The sequence below is a fragment of the Penicillium paradoxum genome, assembly GCF_028828445.1.
Source record: "Penicillium paradoxum strain IBT 22861 chromosome Unknown utg000002l_segment0_segment0, whole genome shotgun sequence".
Classification (NCBI taxonomy): domain Eukaryota; kingdom Fungi; phylum Ascomycota; class Eurotiomycetes; order Eurotiales; family Aspergillaceae; genus Penicillium; species Penicillium paradoxum.
In genome coordinates, this window is record NW_026643180.1 from 3,620,535 (window position 1) to 3,637,068 (window position 16,534).

General features: G+C 49.5%; 8 protein-coding genes across 8 annotated transcripts; 2 read left to right on the plus strand and 6 right to left on the minus strand.

Moving 5' to 3' along the window:
• Positions 1-98: 98 nt before the first annotated feature.
• Positions 99-911, plus strand: N7457_001299 (mitochondrial 54S ribosomal protein bL27m; the record flags this gene model as incomplete). The annotated part of the gene is made up of 1 exon (XM_057172345.1): positions 99-911. The coding sequence occupies one exon, from the start codon at positions 99-101 to the stop codon at positions 909-911; it is 813 nt and encodes a 270-aa protein (XP_057036248.1).
• A 350-nt stretch (positions 912-1,261) lies between these two features.
• On the minus strand, positions 1,262-3,304 carry N7457_001300 (GMC family oxidoreductase; the record flags this gene model as incomplete). Its single annotated transcript, XM_057172346.1, has 5 exons — positions 1,262-1,308; positions 1,363-1,864; positions 1,921-2,800; positions 2,855-2,884; positions 2,940-3,304. 5 exons carry the CDS (start codon positions 3,302-3,304, stop codon positions 1,262-1,264), a joined length of 1,824 nt encoding a protein of 607 aa, XP_057036249.1.
• A 789-nt stretch (positions 3,305-4,093) lies between these two features.
• N7457_001301 (lipid-binding SYLF domain-containing protein) lies at positions 4,094-5,312 on the plus strand (the record flags this gene model as incomplete). Its single annotated transcript, XM_057172347.1, has 3 exons — positions 4,094-4,136; positions 4,193-4,290; positions 4,356-5,312. The coding sequence occupies 3 exons, from the start codon at positions 4,094-4,096 to the stop codon at positions 5,310-5,312; spliced, it is 1,098 nt and encodes a 365-aa protein (XP_057036250.1).
• Positions 5,313-5,632: 320 nt separating this feature from the next.
• N7457_001302 (uncharacterized protein) lies at positions 5,633-6,424 on the minus strand (the record flags this gene model as incomplete). The annotated part of the gene is made up of 1 exon (XM_057172348.1): positions 5,633-6,424. One exon carries the CDS (start codon positions 6,422-6,424, stop codon positions 5,633-5,635), a length of 792 nt encoding a protein of 263 aa, XP_057036251.1.
• Positions 6,425-7,255: 831 nt separating this feature from the next.
• On the minus strand, positions 7,256-8,188 carry N7457_001303 (uncharacterized protein; the record flags this gene model as incomplete). Its single annotated transcript, XM_057172349.1, has 1 exon — positions 7,256-8,188. The coding sequence occupies one exon, from the start codon at positions 8,186-8,188 to the stop codon at positions 7,256-7,258; it is 933 nt and encodes a 310-aa protein (XP_057036252.1).
• A 1,043-nt stretch (positions 8,189-9,231) lies between these two features.
• On the minus strand, positions 9,232-9,528 carry N7457_001304 (uncharacterized protein; the record flags this gene model as incomplete). The annotated part of the gene is made up of 1 exon (XM_057172350.1): positions 9,232-9,528. One exon carries the CDS (start codon positions 9,526-9,528, stop codon positions 9,232-9,234), a length of 297 nt encoding a protein of 98 aa, XP_057036253.1.
• Positions 9,529-10,266: 738 nt separating this feature from the next.
• On the minus strand, positions 10,267-14,240 carry N7457_001305 (chromatin-binding protein RAD9; the record flags this gene model as incomplete). Its single annotated transcript, XM_057172351.1, has 2 exons — positions 10,267-13,337; positions 13,373-14,240. 2 exons carry the CDS (start codon positions 14,238-14,240, stop codon positions 10,267-10,269), a joined length of 3,939 nt encoding a protein of 1,312 aa, XP_057036254.1.
• Positions 14,241-15,054: 814 nt separating this feature from the next.
• sen2 (tRNA splicing endonuclease subunit SEN2) lies at positions 15,055-16,500 on the minus strand (the record flags this gene model as incomplete). The annotated part of the gene is made up of 1 exon (XM_057172352.1): positions 15,055-16,500. One exon carries the CDS (start codon positions 16,498-16,500, stop codon positions 15,055-15,057), a length of 1,446 nt encoding a protein of 481 aa, XP_057036255.1.
• Positions 16,501-16,534: the final 34 nt, after the last annotated feature.

The following is a 16,534-nucleotide window of genomic DNA, read 5'->3' on the forward strand; positions in this document are numbered from 1 at the left end:
CGGGTCCACACGTGACGCCAAGCCCCATCTCCGAACGAAAAACTTCCCCTTTGGAGCTTCACGATCTACACCTCCAAACAACCCCATTACAAACCACCATGTTCAAGCCGCGCGTGCTAACGCCCCTCCGGGCGCTGGAGCGAGCCTTCACCCCGGCAATCCGGTCGACACCCGCCCTCTCGCAACCGCAATCCCTCCTGCGAACCCTCTCCGCAACATCCACATTCCCGAAAATCACCCCAACACCCTCTCTCTCCGCACTCCTCCCATTCTCACAAGTGCGTTACGCCTCACACGCCTCGCAAGGAACGGCCAATCGACACTCCCGTGATCCCGCCGGTAAGCGTCTCGGAGCGAAGCGCTCGGGCGGCGAGTACGTTGTACCGGGATGCATCATCTTCCGGCAGCGCGGCTCGCTCTGGTTCCCCGGTGAAAACTGCGCCATGGGCCGTGACCACACAATCTACGCAACACAGGCCGGATACGTCCGCTACTACCTCGACCCGCTGAAGCACTCCGAGCGCCGGTATATCGGAGTTGTTTTCGACAAGGATGAGCAGCTCCCGTACCCTCGCAATGCGCCCAGCCGGCGTAAGCTGAACATGGTTAATGTGCCGATGGCCGAGCAGGTTCAGGCTCAGTCTGATCTCATTGCCTCGGTTGATGAGAACGGTGTCAGTGTCAACGATGTTGCAGCTGTCGATGCCGCATCCGGTCCCCAGCTGCGCCCCGGTTACATGTACCGTGAGGCTAACTGGGTGATTGGTCGTGCTGCTGAGAAGGCCGGTATCACTGCTATGCCTTATGATCGTCGCAACCGTTGGTTGGCGTGGAGGAAGCGTGAGGAGAGAGCTGAGCGCGCTGCTCAGATGAAGAGTTTGAAGGGCAAGAAGAAGACTGCCAAGAAATGAGGGCATTTGCAACGTGCATGATGTCTTGTTCCAATAACTTCTGGGTTTCTGTAGCGATATGAGGATTTGTATCTGGTGTTCACTGTATTATAGAAAGAGCATTTACCCATCAATTTTTCCTAGTATGTCTTCATCGTTTAAGAGGAATTGAGAAGGGAGGTAATTGCCAACAATATTTATGTTCAATTCATGGATGGCACTTTCGAGAGATGGGGTGGGCCCTCGATGTTATTAGATTGGAGTAAAATACGCCACAGCCAGAAACGGCAAACTTGTATTTATTATATAAAAATCAGATGCAATAGAAGGATTTGATCCGAAATTTACCGCGATATTCAGAATCAAGATACTTAGGAACCTTGAATAATATCCGCGGAAATCTTCTCGGCAAGCATATCTATAGCGCAGTTAGCAACATGCTAAAGCAGAACAATAAACAAAAGCAACCCACAAACTGTCGACTGAGGATGACCAGGTGGCAGGAAAGGAAACGCGCTAATATCGACCACACGTAGTCCCTGCACACCATAAACGCGCGCCTGCGAGTCAACCACGGCCATATAGTCATCCGGAGTGCCCATTTTGCAAGTACAACCAGCATGCCACAGAGTCATGACATTATTCTTAATGAACTCGAGGATCTGTGCATCAGACTGAACCTGCAATCCAGGGTAATACTCATCGCCAATAATTACCGGCTCCATGGCTTTACTTTGGAAAGCCTGGCGCATCCGCTTGAACATGGCAATGGCAACTTCTTGATCCGCTGGGTCATCGAGCCAGTTGGGTTTGATCACAGGTAGATCTGAAGTATCTGCTGATGCCAACGTGATATTGCCTCGGGATAGAGGTGCTACCAATACACCAAGCATCGAGGCATACTGGTATCCATCTCTTGGCTGGGTTGCTAAGAGGTTGGAGACGTTGCCGATATATGCTGGAGCAGACATATACTACAAAACGGGAAATCAGCAGCTGGACTGCTTCAAGGGTGAATGATGCTTTTTACCTCTGCTTCAGGCCAGTCAGGAGGGAACTGGGTTAATTTATTGAGCGTTTGTTGAGAGAAGGCCGAGCGCAGAAATTGCGGTATCTTCTCCCAGGCCAGGAAATCCGACCCTGGGTTTGTCAAGATTCCTCTTTTAGCAATCAGCCCACCGATAATTTCACCAGCTGCGTAGATGAGGTTTGTGACAAGCCCAGTCAATGTTGTTACGCGCACTCGGTACGTAGGCGCAAAGAAGGGGTGATCCCACAAGTTCTGGCCGACCCCCGGTCGATTAGCCACAATGTCAATTCCGTGCTCCTTCAATTGATCAGCTGGGCCAATGCCGGATACCATGAGAAGCTGGGGAGATTGGAAAGCACCGGCGGAGATGATAACTTCCCTCGATGCTGAAATGGTAATGGTACTATCAAGTTGGCCTTTCACTTGCACTCCCGTTGCTCTTTTATTCCCATCGAAGACTATTTTCTTGGCGAGAGTATTTATGTATATTGTCCTTGAGCTGGGAGTTATCTTGGAGAGGAAAGATTCCTCCGAGCTGCTGCGAATCTCATATGACGGGTCAATAGTCAATGAACAATACTGGGCGCCCATTATAGTTCCCAGGTTGAAGTCTTTCGTTTTCTTGATGCCGATGGCATCCATACCAAGGCTCATCCAGGACGAGAAAGGCATGGCAAAGTTTGAATACGACACTTGTAATGGCCCGCCATTTGGGTCATACGCATCGGCATCGTAGGCCGCCGAGGCATTCTCAGCCCTATAATTGGTGTTTGGCGGCGTGAAATTGACGCTCTTTTTGTATAATGGGAGAACTTTGTCGAATGTATAACTGCTGTCATTAACTACGATAGCCCATTGCGTCATGGACTCGCGCGTCGGACTGCGTAAGTCTAGTCAGGTAGGCGTCGAGTACTTAGTTTCCACAGAAACATACCGCTGATAGATCATATAGTTCAAGGCTGATCTGAGGAATTATCAAGGTTAGACTGGTTTTACCAAATCTGAAAAGAAATACCCACGATCCTCCGAGACATTTTCCACGTGCATAATGAATCGCTCGACCATTAGCACCTGGTTGACCTCTGGCGACAAACCCCCAATCCTCGAGTGCGCTGGTAGCTGGATCTGATCCCACAGGCAGTGCATCAGCAGCGGGAATCTCCGCCACAGACTGGAGCTCATAATATCCGCCAGCTTCAATTAAGGCGACTTTGAAGTCGTTCTGTGCTAGTCGTGTCGCAATGGTGCTTCCAGCGGTACCGCCACCAACAACCACATAATCGAACGTCTGGTCGGCGACGGGAGCCTCATGTCGTTCATAGGGTTTAAGAGTCACGCTGTTCACCTGAAGCGCGAGGAATATGAAGATAACTTGCAACAGCATTGGGTAAAATTGTGCAACCTCAGAGATATTACAGCGACACAGAGCTGATATGTATATTGTCTAAGCTTCCATAGACCTAATTTTACGGTTCCTCGGGAAATATACGCTCGTTTCTGTGCGACTCTACTGGGACAATACCATGAACTATGGCATTATGATGGATCAAAGGCAGTAGTAGCAACCTGAGCATACGAGAGCTATCTTGATTCGAGCACACTCCAATCAATCTTAGGTTTGAACAGCTCTAAATACTCGGCCCAATACACTCTCATCTCTAGAAAAGTTCCAACTCTATGTTGTACAATGTATCGTCTGCATTAGAATGTACTATACCCCCCTGCATGCAGGTACATGTAGTTTATATACATAGGTGATAAATGGATCTAATGCACCTGGGTGGCTCCAAAATAAGCATAATCACGGCCCGCAACCCAGCGTTCAGATATTCGCGTCTAACCTTATTCAAGTCAAATTTAGCTCTAGATGTTACATGTAGCGGTGTCATTTTGAGTGTTTTCAAGCTCTGAATTCGAAAGCAACAAGTCCCTGCCCTCGTATTCCAATTCGCGCCGTAAGATAAGCACACAACGTCCGTGCGCATTTCCACTTCAACCCATAGAGCCCCTGACGAGGCTCTGATCTTCATATAGAAAAGAACGATTGAGAATTCTGGTTATATCGTGCTCACGCCTGTCAAGTATACTCGGTACAGCTTAATTTGTTTGGGTGCACAGACACCGGCGATCGTTATCACATTCAGCATCACAAAGCGGGGGCACTACATCTTCAATGAAGAACCCCCTACACAACCCCTTGCCCGCCTCGCTATCGAGTAATTTCCCTCGTGCCACTCCAGATAGCTAGCCCAAGACTGACCATGTCCACCAGGCGAGTGCGAAAAGGCCGCGGCAATCCTTGAATCGTTTATCAACCCCAAATTGAAGATCGATGGCAAAATCCCACGGAAAATATTCTTGGGTGCCAAGGTAAGAAGCATTCTACCGAAAATAAAAAACGATATTCTGAGATATCATAGCTCACTTTGGACTAGGGTATCGCTGTGTTCACAGCACTCAGACTTGGATTCCTAGGCTCAGTCCGCTTCGGCTCGGGACTAATCGTCGCCCGCCTCCCAGATGGCAGCTGGTCAGCGCCATCAGCTATGGCAATGGGCGGCCTAGGCGCCGGTGGACAATTTGGCGCTGAACTGACCGACTTCGTATTCGTCCTGACGACTGATGCAGCAGTGAAGACATTCATGCAGTCGGGAAACTTGACCATTGGTGGAAACATCTCTATGGCTGTCGGCCCCATTGGCCGCAGTGCCGAGGCAGGGGGTGTGGTGGGAGCAAAGAATGCAACGGGTGTATTCGCCTACAGCAAGACTCGTGGGTTATACGGCGGGCTCACGGTTGAAGGTGGTGTGCTTGCCGAGCGTCCGTACGCGAACAAAAAGATGTATGGGCGAAAGGTTCCAGCGAAGGAACTATTGAGCGGGCAGGTTCCATCCCCGCCTGAAGCCCAGGTCCTCATTGATGTCTTGAATGGGGAGTGCTTCCGCGCTGAATCGTCTGCCGAACCTACATCAGAGAGTCCCGATGAGTCGCAGGGACAAGTACCCGAGGCTGCTGTGCAACCAGCGAGCGAGCAACCGCAGGGGGTTTCAGTGCCTGTTGCTGCTCAGGTGGTAGCCGCTGAGCCAGGTGTCGGGAAGGTACATGGAACAACAGAGCTGCTCACTGGAGACTCCCATGGTTTATCTCATGAGCCACAAGCTCGAGAGACTGAGCCGGTTGTTGAACATAGATCACCTACCCAGCACGGGGCACGCGGACATGTTGAATTGCCCAACAGTGACACCCAAGATGCACAGATCGCAGACGTCCCACATGCTATTTCTACTACTGAGGATGATTTGGCCGCAGGATCGAGTACACAACCAGCACACGAAGCTATCGAGCCGGTGGCTGGAGAAACTGACAAGACAATTCGTGGGGTTCAGACCTAGAGGTCCATAGCCGTTACTCAAGAGCTACTTAATGATCTAGGCGCATCTATTCTTGTGACTCGCTACTGGCTCGAAAAACCATTGGAATGAGAACGTATTGGCTATTGTTGGAGATAGACACATGTAACAACCTTGAGATACCTGACTATTGCATCGTCGGACTCCAGTAACTTGACCCAAGCAATCAAAGTAATTTCCTCATTCACCCTTGACTTTCCTTTGTCCTTTGTCCTCCTTGATTGGTTGATCGATACATCCTTTGTCTGAGTTGTTGAACCGTCATGCTGAAAGAAAAGATATCACCTCTTGAGGCCGAACATCTAGTCAAAGATAATGTGGCTTGCCTTTCTCTTCAGACTCTTTGCACCCGTCTTTTTCGCAGTCGAGAGAGTGGTCTTCTTCTTGATCACGATATCAAAGTGGGGATCTCTGCGAGTAGCTTTGTTGCCATTGGGAAGGCGAAGTTTCTCAAAACCGATAAAATGAACGAAAGCGTTGTCAAGAGCCTGAGAGCCGGACCAAGTTGGATCAATCTTGAAAGACGCGTTCCACTTAGCGACAGCTGGATTGATGTCAACAGCAGCGAAAAACTGATGGATTCGGATATGGTACGGGAGATAGCCGGTTCCAGACACTTCGACCACCTCTTTCAAGGCGAGACGCCACTTGTCGACGAACTCCTGGGTACTCATTGAAATGTCGTAAGTACATTTGATCCATTGGACGTACTTAGGATGGGCTTTGTGGGAATCTGTCTCGGTGAAATGATCCTTGAGGAGTTCCCAGGCAGCACGAGGGGTGTGAGCAGTGGCGATGACTGACTGCAGCTCTTCGTCGACTCTGGCACCAACAAGAGCGAGAAGGGTGCAGCTCACCCGGGTTCTCTCTTCCCACTGACATGTGTGCTCGGGTCCCTCGTTGAGAATGTACCAGTATTCCGTGTTCTGTGAGTCAAGAGCGCGCCTGAGGGATCGGGACCACAGGCGGAAGTTACCCTTGCTGCTGAGGACAGGAATCAACTGAAGGACTTCGGAAAAGCGGATTGGGCCTGGTCTTTTAGAACGGCGGGTGTCAATAGTGACCTGCGAAGTGGAAGATAGATCTTGATCCATGGTTGATACAGATGGTCAAGGAGCGATGTGCTGGCAACCAGATGAAAGAGATGGGAAGATGAAAAGAAATGTTGAGAAGATAGAAAAATAAAAACAAAAGATGGAAGAGAACTTGAGGGGTTGGCTTTTGCACGGCCGTTATCTGTTTGGGAAAGAAGTCCAAGTACAACCAAACCGGGAAATCACTCGCAAGACTACATATATCCACCAGTACGCATGAAACTAACTTCTATAAATAGTAAGAAAGGACTCCTTAGTTCACTAAATCTCAGGATATGCATACCAGTCATTGTTATGTGTGTTCTTAGCTGAATCAGGCATTGGGAAAGAAGATGAAACAAGGAACATGATCAAAGAAAAACATTCTAGTACATGACTGAACATCTTGTTTCTTGCAATAAACGTCCGAATTGACCTTCAATTGTATAGAAGGAGGGGGAAAGGGCAGAAATAGAACCAGACGATGCTTTACACAGATGATGAATCCCTCGCTTTACATACATGTTCCTATGAGGGATAGACTGCCCTCTATACCATAGCGGCGACGATACACTCATCATCCTATACTAATACACTTGATATAGGGAAATTTAAGGAATAAAATATCGCATTAAGATATTACATTCATTCCTGACTATTCTTTACCTGCGCAAGAGATATCTCTGGTCCGCCTAAACATAGAACAATATTGCTTTTCGCCCTTGAGGAACGTACGCTATTCAGTCCATTGCCTATATAAAACCTTTAGTGATATAAGGGGAAAATTAGAGCAGAGGATAGATGGAGTCAGAAGAATAAGGGGAAAGGGTAGCAGTGCACGCTGGAGAAATCCTACTGGTTTTCAGCTGTGAGAATTGTTTCGATCCTCCAGACATCTCTAGCAAGCCTTGTAATATCATCATGAGTCATGAGGAAATCATGCTCGTTACCTTGGCAATCTCGGAGGAAAAGACTTCTGAATGGTATTTCAAACCTCCCACCGATGGTAGGATCCTGACCGGACGATCTTGGTTTTTCAATCCACATTTTTTGAACTGGGCCTGCGATAACTCGGTCCGGGTGCTCTTCAGTGGGCTTATGCTGCAGCTCCCACTGCTCGAGTGTGATTCGCTTGCTCCGCGGCTGTATCGAAGCAGTCATTGCAAACTTGACCTGCCCTTGCGTAGCTTGAAGCCATAGCCTCATATCCTGTTCGACCTTGACTCTGGCTTCGGAGTAGGCCACTTCGAGGACCAATGTGGGCCATTTCATTGTCCGAGAGGGAGCAACGGTGAATGGGTGGATCATTTGATCTGCTCTTTTTTGGATCATTTGCAAAATTCCCTCAGACATCACAGGGAGCCCGTTGTCATCAAACTGGATAAGTTTATAGTTGGCAGTTCCTGTAAAGAGTAGCTCGGAATCGACTTTCATGGAGTATGACTTTTGGTCTATCCATCTTGTAACCGCCATCGCGGTTGAACTGTGCCAAAGGGATTCCATTTTCAGAACGAGGACCTCTGTATTCGGGTCGAAGAGTTTTGTACATATGGTCAGCAGCTCATGGTTAGAGTTGCGGATCTCGTCAAATGCATGTTCATCAACACCGTAAAAAGCAATCCACGGCCCATCAGCTCGCGAACCATCTGTAAAAGTGGTTGCCGCTGATTCAATGTCATGAACACACTGCTCGAAGTTTTGGTATTGATATTCAAGGGTTGTGGGCGGGTATGGGTTGGATATGGCCCGTCCCTGGGCGTTGCTGCCCGAGGAAGGAGTGGCCATTGAATCGGAGATTTCGAATTTCAGGGAAAGATGAGTGGGATCTGACAAAGAAAGTCGAAAGTAATGCAATCTACGTGTGTTTTATTTATGTATTTGTATATTATATGACGTCTTAGTTACCTTGTAACTACCGCAAACACAGGTATGACGAGCGTACGGAAATTTGACAGCGATCTGCTGGTCCGACAATCTATAAGCAACCTCAGAGGTAATGAATGCTCTAACCAAAAATGCCCTAACTAGGCTTCAACTAACCCCTCATCGAAGCCAAAGTCTGGCTGAACTCTCGAGCGTCTCCTTCATCGCCACAATAAAGACTGGAAAGTCTTGCAGCCATCCAATCGCCTCTCCAAATATTGTATCTCAAAGGTTCATTCATGCCCTCATCTTGTAGTAAGGTGTTTGATCTCGCTTTCGATTCCAGCGATCTGTTGGAGGGATCATGTCGCGCGTTCTACCGCGGAATTTCGCACGTTCACGATGTACGGTGAGCATCTCAGGCTCCTCGTCGTCGAAACAGTGTCGCTCTCCCGAGGTAGCCATCTGTTTCCCTTGTTAGCTGGGCTCATAGGCTCGTGGAGGCTAGGGCTCTTTAGGACATCACCTTTTCAGGCCACGAAGATAGAGATAGGACTTGCTATTAGCAAGAGAGGGGGAGAGGGAAGATTCGGTCTTGGTTGATGAGAGAAGTTAGGAGAAGAGAAGTTGGGAGAAGGTAAAGCCATGTCATCTTTGATTTCCAACTGAATGTATCAGAAAACGAAACACGTCTAGTCAAGTGAGGCTTACGAGAATCAACAAAAGCATTTCGGCTACCTAAGCGATACCTGCACGACCACGGCTTCGTTGAGTGCAAGGAAAATTGCTTGCGTAAGATATAGCCCACCATATACGGCGAGAAAGACGAGCCAGTAAAGTAAACATCGAGGAGATCATAGGCGAAAGATAGAGGAATTGTAAACAACGTTTGATTTGAAGACTCGATACCAAACTCCGCACGAGCGTCACTCAAGTTAACTACCTGAATATCTTAACTATCTTAACTATTCCCTCATGGATGCTGAGATCTGTATAAATTCCCGACGGTCTTCTTCATCCTCATGATCGAGACGGGAAAGTAACTGGGCGAGCCACTGTGACTGCCACACTAAACACTGTATCGCATAGACCCATTCATGTCCGGGTGCCCAGCTAACTCGCTGGATTTCGCCTTCGGTATCAAGAAGCTGGTGGATGATCCCCTCACGTATTCCACGTCGGGATGTGGCTCGCTGACGTAGTACCATGAGGGCCTCGAGCTCCTCAGCGTTAAAGGCGTATCGCTCTCCCGAGCGAGTCATCTGCTGCCCTCATTAGTTAGGCTTATAGGTCTGTGGAGACCGGGGGATTCGGGAATATGTTACCTTTTCAGGCTTGAAGATGAAGACAGAGATTGCAGGCAGGAAGGAATGTGAGGGCTGAGATGAGTCTGGCCTGGATAGAGAAGTTGGGAGAAGAGAAGTTGGAGGAAGAGAAGTTGGAGGAAGAGAAGTTGACGGAAGGGTGATCGTGGGGGTTATATAGAGACATGAAGATTGTATCAATAAAAACGGACAAGTGAGAAGGCAACCCCATCTCATCTTTGATTGTCAATTGAGCATATCAGAGAAGAAAACATGTCTAGTCAAGTGAGGCCTAGGAAAGGCATTAAAAGCACTTTGACTGCACGAGCGAAGCATTTTTCACAGTCCCCGAGGGCCAGCTAGGAGGCTCTCAGGAAGAATGATTTGTAATTATATCCATGGCTCCCCTTGCTAGTATAGCTATGGCCTACTCTGTATACGCACGTTTCTTCAGGTATCCTAAGCCAGATCCAAGCTGTTGACATAAAGTCAAGATGAGTTAGGCGATATGTAAGTGGAAACAATTTACGATGCAAATTAAGACAGAGAGAACATGTTCACACGCTTCGCCACGGCGTATCGTGTCTCATATAATATAGGGAACTTTGTGATAGAAAATAGGTAGCCTTTTAAATAGGTTCAGAGAAAAAAAAGAATATGTTAAATGACATTGGTATCAAGAATTAGCATAAGAAATCACTCCTCAAACAATCGCCCTAGAATCAGACTCTGGCAAACGAACTCGTTGCCCACAATTCGCGCAGCGCATTTGAGGCCATTGGGGGGCGTAGGAGTGGACGGTGCAATCGACCTTTTGCGCTTTTGGCCATGGAACAAATGAATTCTCTGGGTTTTTGGTTTTGGCGTTAACATCGACTTTGCAGCAGCTTGATCTGCATCGTCGACATAGATCCAGTCCCAACTAGCCTGCACGCCGGCGGCAGACTGCGAGTCTAGTAAGGCCCTGGCAGTGCCAAGATCGGGAACACGCTCAACTCGGGATGCCCCCAAGGCGTAGGTAAGGAAAATATAAGCCTTCCTCTTCTCCTCTGCTTTGCCACGGCCCATAACAAGAAGCACTGATTGTCCTGCAAGCAGCTTTTTCCGTGCTGAGATAGTTTCTACCAGGCGAGCTGTGGATGGGGGATTCGGTGCCATGACTCTGGATTTCGTTGCTCCATTGAGGTACATTGAGTCGCCGGCCGGAAGGAGATAGACATCCCAGTCGAGGACAGTACCTCGGGCAATACAGTCTTCCACCCACCGACCAGATAAACATGGGAGGTTCAATGCCAGCGCTTGCATGTACTTCTCCCGTCGGGAATGGGTATCAGCAATCAAACAGGCAAAGCCAACGTCATCAGCAAGAGATGTGAGACGGAGGCCCCCGCCATTGACGTCTTGAGCCTTGGCTTCACCTTTGCTGGGTGTATCAATAGGAACAATTGAGGAAGCCTCAAATAATTCGGTGAATCCTTCATGTAAAATAGTGCCGCCGTTCTCCATGATCAGCCTAGTCACACGATTCTTAGATGCTTCGTCTTCCTTGTAAGAGACTGCAAAGACCATGCCAGCGAAGATGCCGCTGTCTTGGTGAATACTGCGCGACAAGCGAGCACTGGGAGAAGCTAGAACGGACGACTTTTCAGATGGGGTCTGAACCATGTCCTCTGGTTGAACAGGCGCTGCTGGTCGGTGTGTGAAGGCCCGGTCTTTGAGTTGGTTCCATAGGATACTATCAAGATAGATACGAGCGATGGGCACCTTAATCACATTTTCACTGTTGCCCAGACCCCCATTCGGGAGGCTTTTGCGCTGCTTGAGACCGACGATGACAGTTGTGTGACCGTATATGTCAGTTATAGGATAAAGACCATCATCAGCGGCTTTAACAAGCTCCTCTTTTGTGAGCTTGTCATCAAATCCGCGGACAACGTGAGTGACTTTTGGAACATTGTGCGTATCGACTTTAACAGAGTCTCCGATACGAAGCTCGAATCTTTTGACGGCGCCCTTCGGCACCTCGACAGCAAGACTGTCCTCAAATTTGACGGAGTACTTTGTCTGTGATACACCCAATGGTGTTCCAAAGCATGTCGCTGGGTAATACGCCCGTTTCTGGCCCCTCCAGACAGCGATAACTTGGCTCGGAGCAACAACAGCATGTTCAGATGGAGTGTACGATGGTCGAGGTGTAGTTGGGGAACCATCGACGCTATAAGCCTCTGAATCAATTATATCGTCCGAGGCAATTGTTGATGAAACTTCAGTGGGTGCTGAGGATGGAGGCGGTAGTTGATTCTGCACAACAGCCCTAGGCGGCGTTGCAGGTCTCGCGCTAAGTCTGGAGCCTTTTTCTGGGACATGCTTGTCTTGCACCGACGGCGAAGCAGCCGTCTTGCCGATCCTTGATTTCCGACGGAAGGGCTGTTCGGGTGATCCTTCGATTTCCCAGACATTTTCGGGGGCTCTTCGTGGAGGCTTTGATTGTCTCCTCACGGCCGTTTCGGGGACTTGCACCAAAGGGACATCATCGGGATCCTCGGGAATAGGAGGAGGTCGACTTTGCGTGAGTCGAATGGGTGCGACAGACTTCGGGGGCTGGGGACGAGGGGTGACAGGTATGATAGGATCGGAGGCAATGTAACTGGAACCATCATTGCCACGTCTCTTCTTCTTTGGTCGAGTCGGCGATCCATCAATCAAGGCTCTGAACTCTTGATCCTCAGTGGTAAATATCCCGATCCCCAAATCAAATCCTCCCGTTCCAACATGTGGGGAAAGATCAGCTGCAATTTCAGTTAAAGCCCTGCGTTGCCCTCCACCTGGGCTGGACAACAATTTTTTGAGAGGCGAAGAGAGTGCCTTTGCGCCAGCGGGACGGGTGTGGTTGGTTCGAATGCTAGGAATCCCATCGAACATTGGAGGAAGATCGTCATCTTCGTTGTTGAGTCCGTTCCCATTCGAGCCAGCCTCGGAATTGCATTGAGAGCGACTGGGACTTGTTTCTGGGATACTCATCAATCGAGCCGTATCGCCGACGTGCTTGAGGCGTTGGTGAACAGGTGTCTCGGTCACACGGGATGGCATCGATGATGAGTTGCCCCCAGCACCCTGGTCCACTCTAGAATGCGATGAGCTTACATTTTGTTGCTCTGAAGGGTTGCTGGATTGTATTTGTCCATTGAATACATTCTTGACAGGCTCCGCGGCACGGTCATTCGATAAAGAGACACGTCTCTGGCTATTACAGTTCGAATGTCTTGATTGTGGTCGCGAGCAAGGAGGCGAAGACTGAAGACACTGTCGTGTAGGAGAATTAATCAAAGGGCGCGAAGGTGACCGCCGAGGAGCATCACCAATATTTTCCACTCCTATGCGTTTCGGTGATGACGGCGGTGATGGTTGGGAATCCTTTATCATCACCTGGGAAGATCGCAGAACACCATTAGGTTGATTACCATTGTGGGTGCGAAAGGAGCCTTGACAATCCATAGCATCCTCCATTTCGGTATCATCTTCCTCAGGGGATGGAGAAGGGATTGGCTCAAGTCCGAGTATCTGAGAAAGCCGGCCATGGGCATTCGCTGCAGCAGTTGGGTCCAGAGGGGGTCCGTCGTAGTTCTCTTTGTCTTCTTCGGTTGAAGAATGATGAGGCTCTTGTGACTGAGGCATTTGCAGATCTTCTTCTTGTTCGGTTTCTTCCTCGCTAGCAATAGCTTCTATCATTTGCTCATCTTGAGGCCCCGCCAGTTGTTCGGGGAAGTCTGTGGTCTGGCGGATGTAGACCTAGCAGGGGCACTCAGGCCGGCAAACTGGGCTGCAGCTTCCTCGTCGATTTCTCGCTGTCGTCGCGCGCGTTCTATGAAGCTAGACTCCCTATAGAATTCCTTATCGCTCTGGTCTGACTGGAGATTATCAGCCGATCGAGTCAACCTCTCCCCCAAAGTCCGATCGCGCTTTGTCTGTGACTCCTTCATCGATATGTAGTTCATGTTCGGTTCGGATGATTCTCTCACGAAATGGCCCGGCAGGCCCATCGTTGGGGACGAGATACCGTTGACAACCGGGACGCGTTGAATCGGGATATTGGGTGACGGACGATCCGATACGAGGTCCGTCTGCAGGCCGTGGACAATGGGTGACGAGGGAGCCTGAGTACCGCCGAAAACCTGGCTCAGGCCAAGCAGACCACCACTAGACTGGATACTACCGGCCAGTGGATTTCGTGAGATACTTGGGGTCTCGGCTACCGTGCCGTTTGGCTCGTTCTTTTTCACCACCGTTCCAGGTGTTTCTGCCAGAAATCGTTGGGATTCAGGGAAGAGATCGGGTGCGTAGACCATCGGGGAGGACTCGCTCGGGTCTAAAGTGCTTTCATCATTGTCATCATCTTGGGAGAGGTTTATTTCATGTCGTGCAACGTCCAGTTCAGAGATGAGATCTAGATGGCCACTGTCTCCCTCGTGTAATGTTCTCAGTGTCGCTCCATCCGCCCCTGTTTGAGAATAATCCGATTGCATGGAATCTTCCCCATTTTGCCTGATGATACTGTCGTAAACCGACTGGGAGATGACCTGAGTATCCCCGGGTGTAGCGTCTGCGGAGCTCAAGTTTCCGAATTGTGACCCTGGCACACTGCCCGGTTCATTGACACTTTTGTTGGACATCATTTTGTGTGCCTCATGCTGCCGAGGTCGAGACGGAGGGGGAGGTGTCGGTGGATAAGGCTCGTGGGGTTTACTGGTGTCTTCGGAGGTAGATTTTGACCGGCGCACGCTCCGTCACCATCGGAAGTGCCGTCGACTCCGTGGGGTGTGGTTTGAAGCGTGTTCGTCGAATGACTATTCGTTTGTGCACACTCCAAAGAGTACGGCTGGGTTAGATTGTGATCCTGCGGATATCCGAGTTAGCCCAATGAGGGTGAAGAAGGCTGCATGGTTGTCACATACTAGCCCCAACGCGTCGCGTTGCAACTTTGCCAGGTCGATGCTATCCTCCTGGGTTTCCATTTTTGGGCGACATACAGATCACGATAGCTTAAACGCTCCCTTTTTCGGTGATTTTATTTGTTGTGCCCATTTAGATGCGATCGGATGCTCCAAATGCTATTAGTCGAGGGAGCAGAGTGAAGATGTCGAGGCTTCAAAACGCGAAACGCGTGTGTCACGTGCCTCGAAGTAATATTACCCTTTACGGCCTAGTCTATCACAATGCGCTTCCAGCCAGAATGACCATGAGGTTGAATAGGATCAATAGACAGAAAAGGTTTGTGGTCATCTTAATTATTTACTCCACTACTCCATATAAATAGGATTATTGTTTATCTTGGACAAAGTCTAGTAAAGTTTATTGATCATTACATAGACAAATGGATAGTGAATGCAATGACATGCGACATAATTGAATGTACCTACATGTAAGTATAGAAAGGGTATCTGAAGCCCTTAATATTTTCTGCCGTGAGACTAGAAAGTCGAGAAATCAATCACGAGTGCGGTTCGGGGTCCATCTCTTGATCACGAACTCGCGCACTTTGTATTGACCGAACAGCGCTCCAAGATCATCAATAGAAGCAGCAGGTGGAGGCACTTCGACATAGCAGACGACCAAGCTCTTCAAGACCTGCGCCTGCACACGATTCACGCAGTGCAGCCACCACCAACTCCGAGCCTGCTTATCCGCCGTGTAGTTCTTGCGTTCTTCCGTCTCGGACCAGTAGGGGTGACTGTAGGAGGGAATGACGATGACAGCGAACTCGGCGTGTGAGAAGACCGGACCACGGTTGTAAAGCAAGTAATCGGTTCCGAATTTCACGCCGGAGCGGATGACCCATCCGAGAGATCGGAAATGGTGGTACACAGTGTAAGAGAGCATGAAGGGATCATCTGGCTGGATGGATGCGGAGCCGTCACGGGCAGGTTGGAAAGAATGGTGACAAAATTGTTGGAGTAGGGCTGAGATTGGAGTTGGCGAGTTTGACTGGTCTTCCCCCGACTTCGAAGGCGCGTCGTAGATCTGCAAGGCTCCGAGCGAGTAGACGAGGAAGAATGCCTCTTCATTGGACAGTTGAAGATGCTCCTCATTGGGGAAGTCATCTGAATCGGGACCATCAACGACAGAGTCAGGTAGCGGTAGTGTGGAGGGTGATGTGGTTTGGAATTCTTGCTTTTGCACGACTGGTGAGAAGTGAACTGATTTGTCGTTAGATGAGTGCTCGGGTTGGGTTTCTTGAACGAGGGCCGCATTCTGTGCTGCAAGTTCTCGAGCCTGCCGTGCCTCTAGCGCCCGAGCTTCTCTTGCCTTCTTCAGGGAGAACTTTTCCGCTGCAACCGCTGGGGTATTACTGGTATCCTCTGTAGAGGGCTGAGAGGCTTGATCAACCGACAAAGAAGTACCAGATTCTCTTGCAGCCGCCTCGGCCTTCAACCTCTCCTCAATCGCCAGCTTCTCCATCCGTGCACGCTCTAGCTTCAGTTCACGACGTTCTGTTCGTCGCAGCCTTGTAATTTCCTCGCTGGTCTTGCCATCATGTAACCCTCTTCTTTTTTTCTCTCGCGCCAACCAGCTGGGTTCACTTCGACTGAGACTACCCTTGCCGAAGAATCCCATCTGCCACAAGGCTTTAATAGCCTTCTCATCTGTGACATGACACGACGATGTAGCTTGGTCGAAGTAGGCTGAGTAGACTTCTTGACGACGAGGTGGAGATATAAGAAACGTGAGGTACGAGAGAGCAACGCTTATGAGAGAAAGAGGGTTATGAGGAATTACAGGAGGAACATGATGTACATTGACCGGAAGAGGAAACTGGTGAATCTGTCTGTAGTTGGGCCTAGGAGGTCGCGGAGCACGAGGCGGGCGTGCATTTGGTGCGGGTTCTGACCCAGCAGCCACAGCCTTGTCCTTGTTGGCTACTGGAGTGGCCATCCTGAAAACCCCTACTGGATGAATGAAATATTCA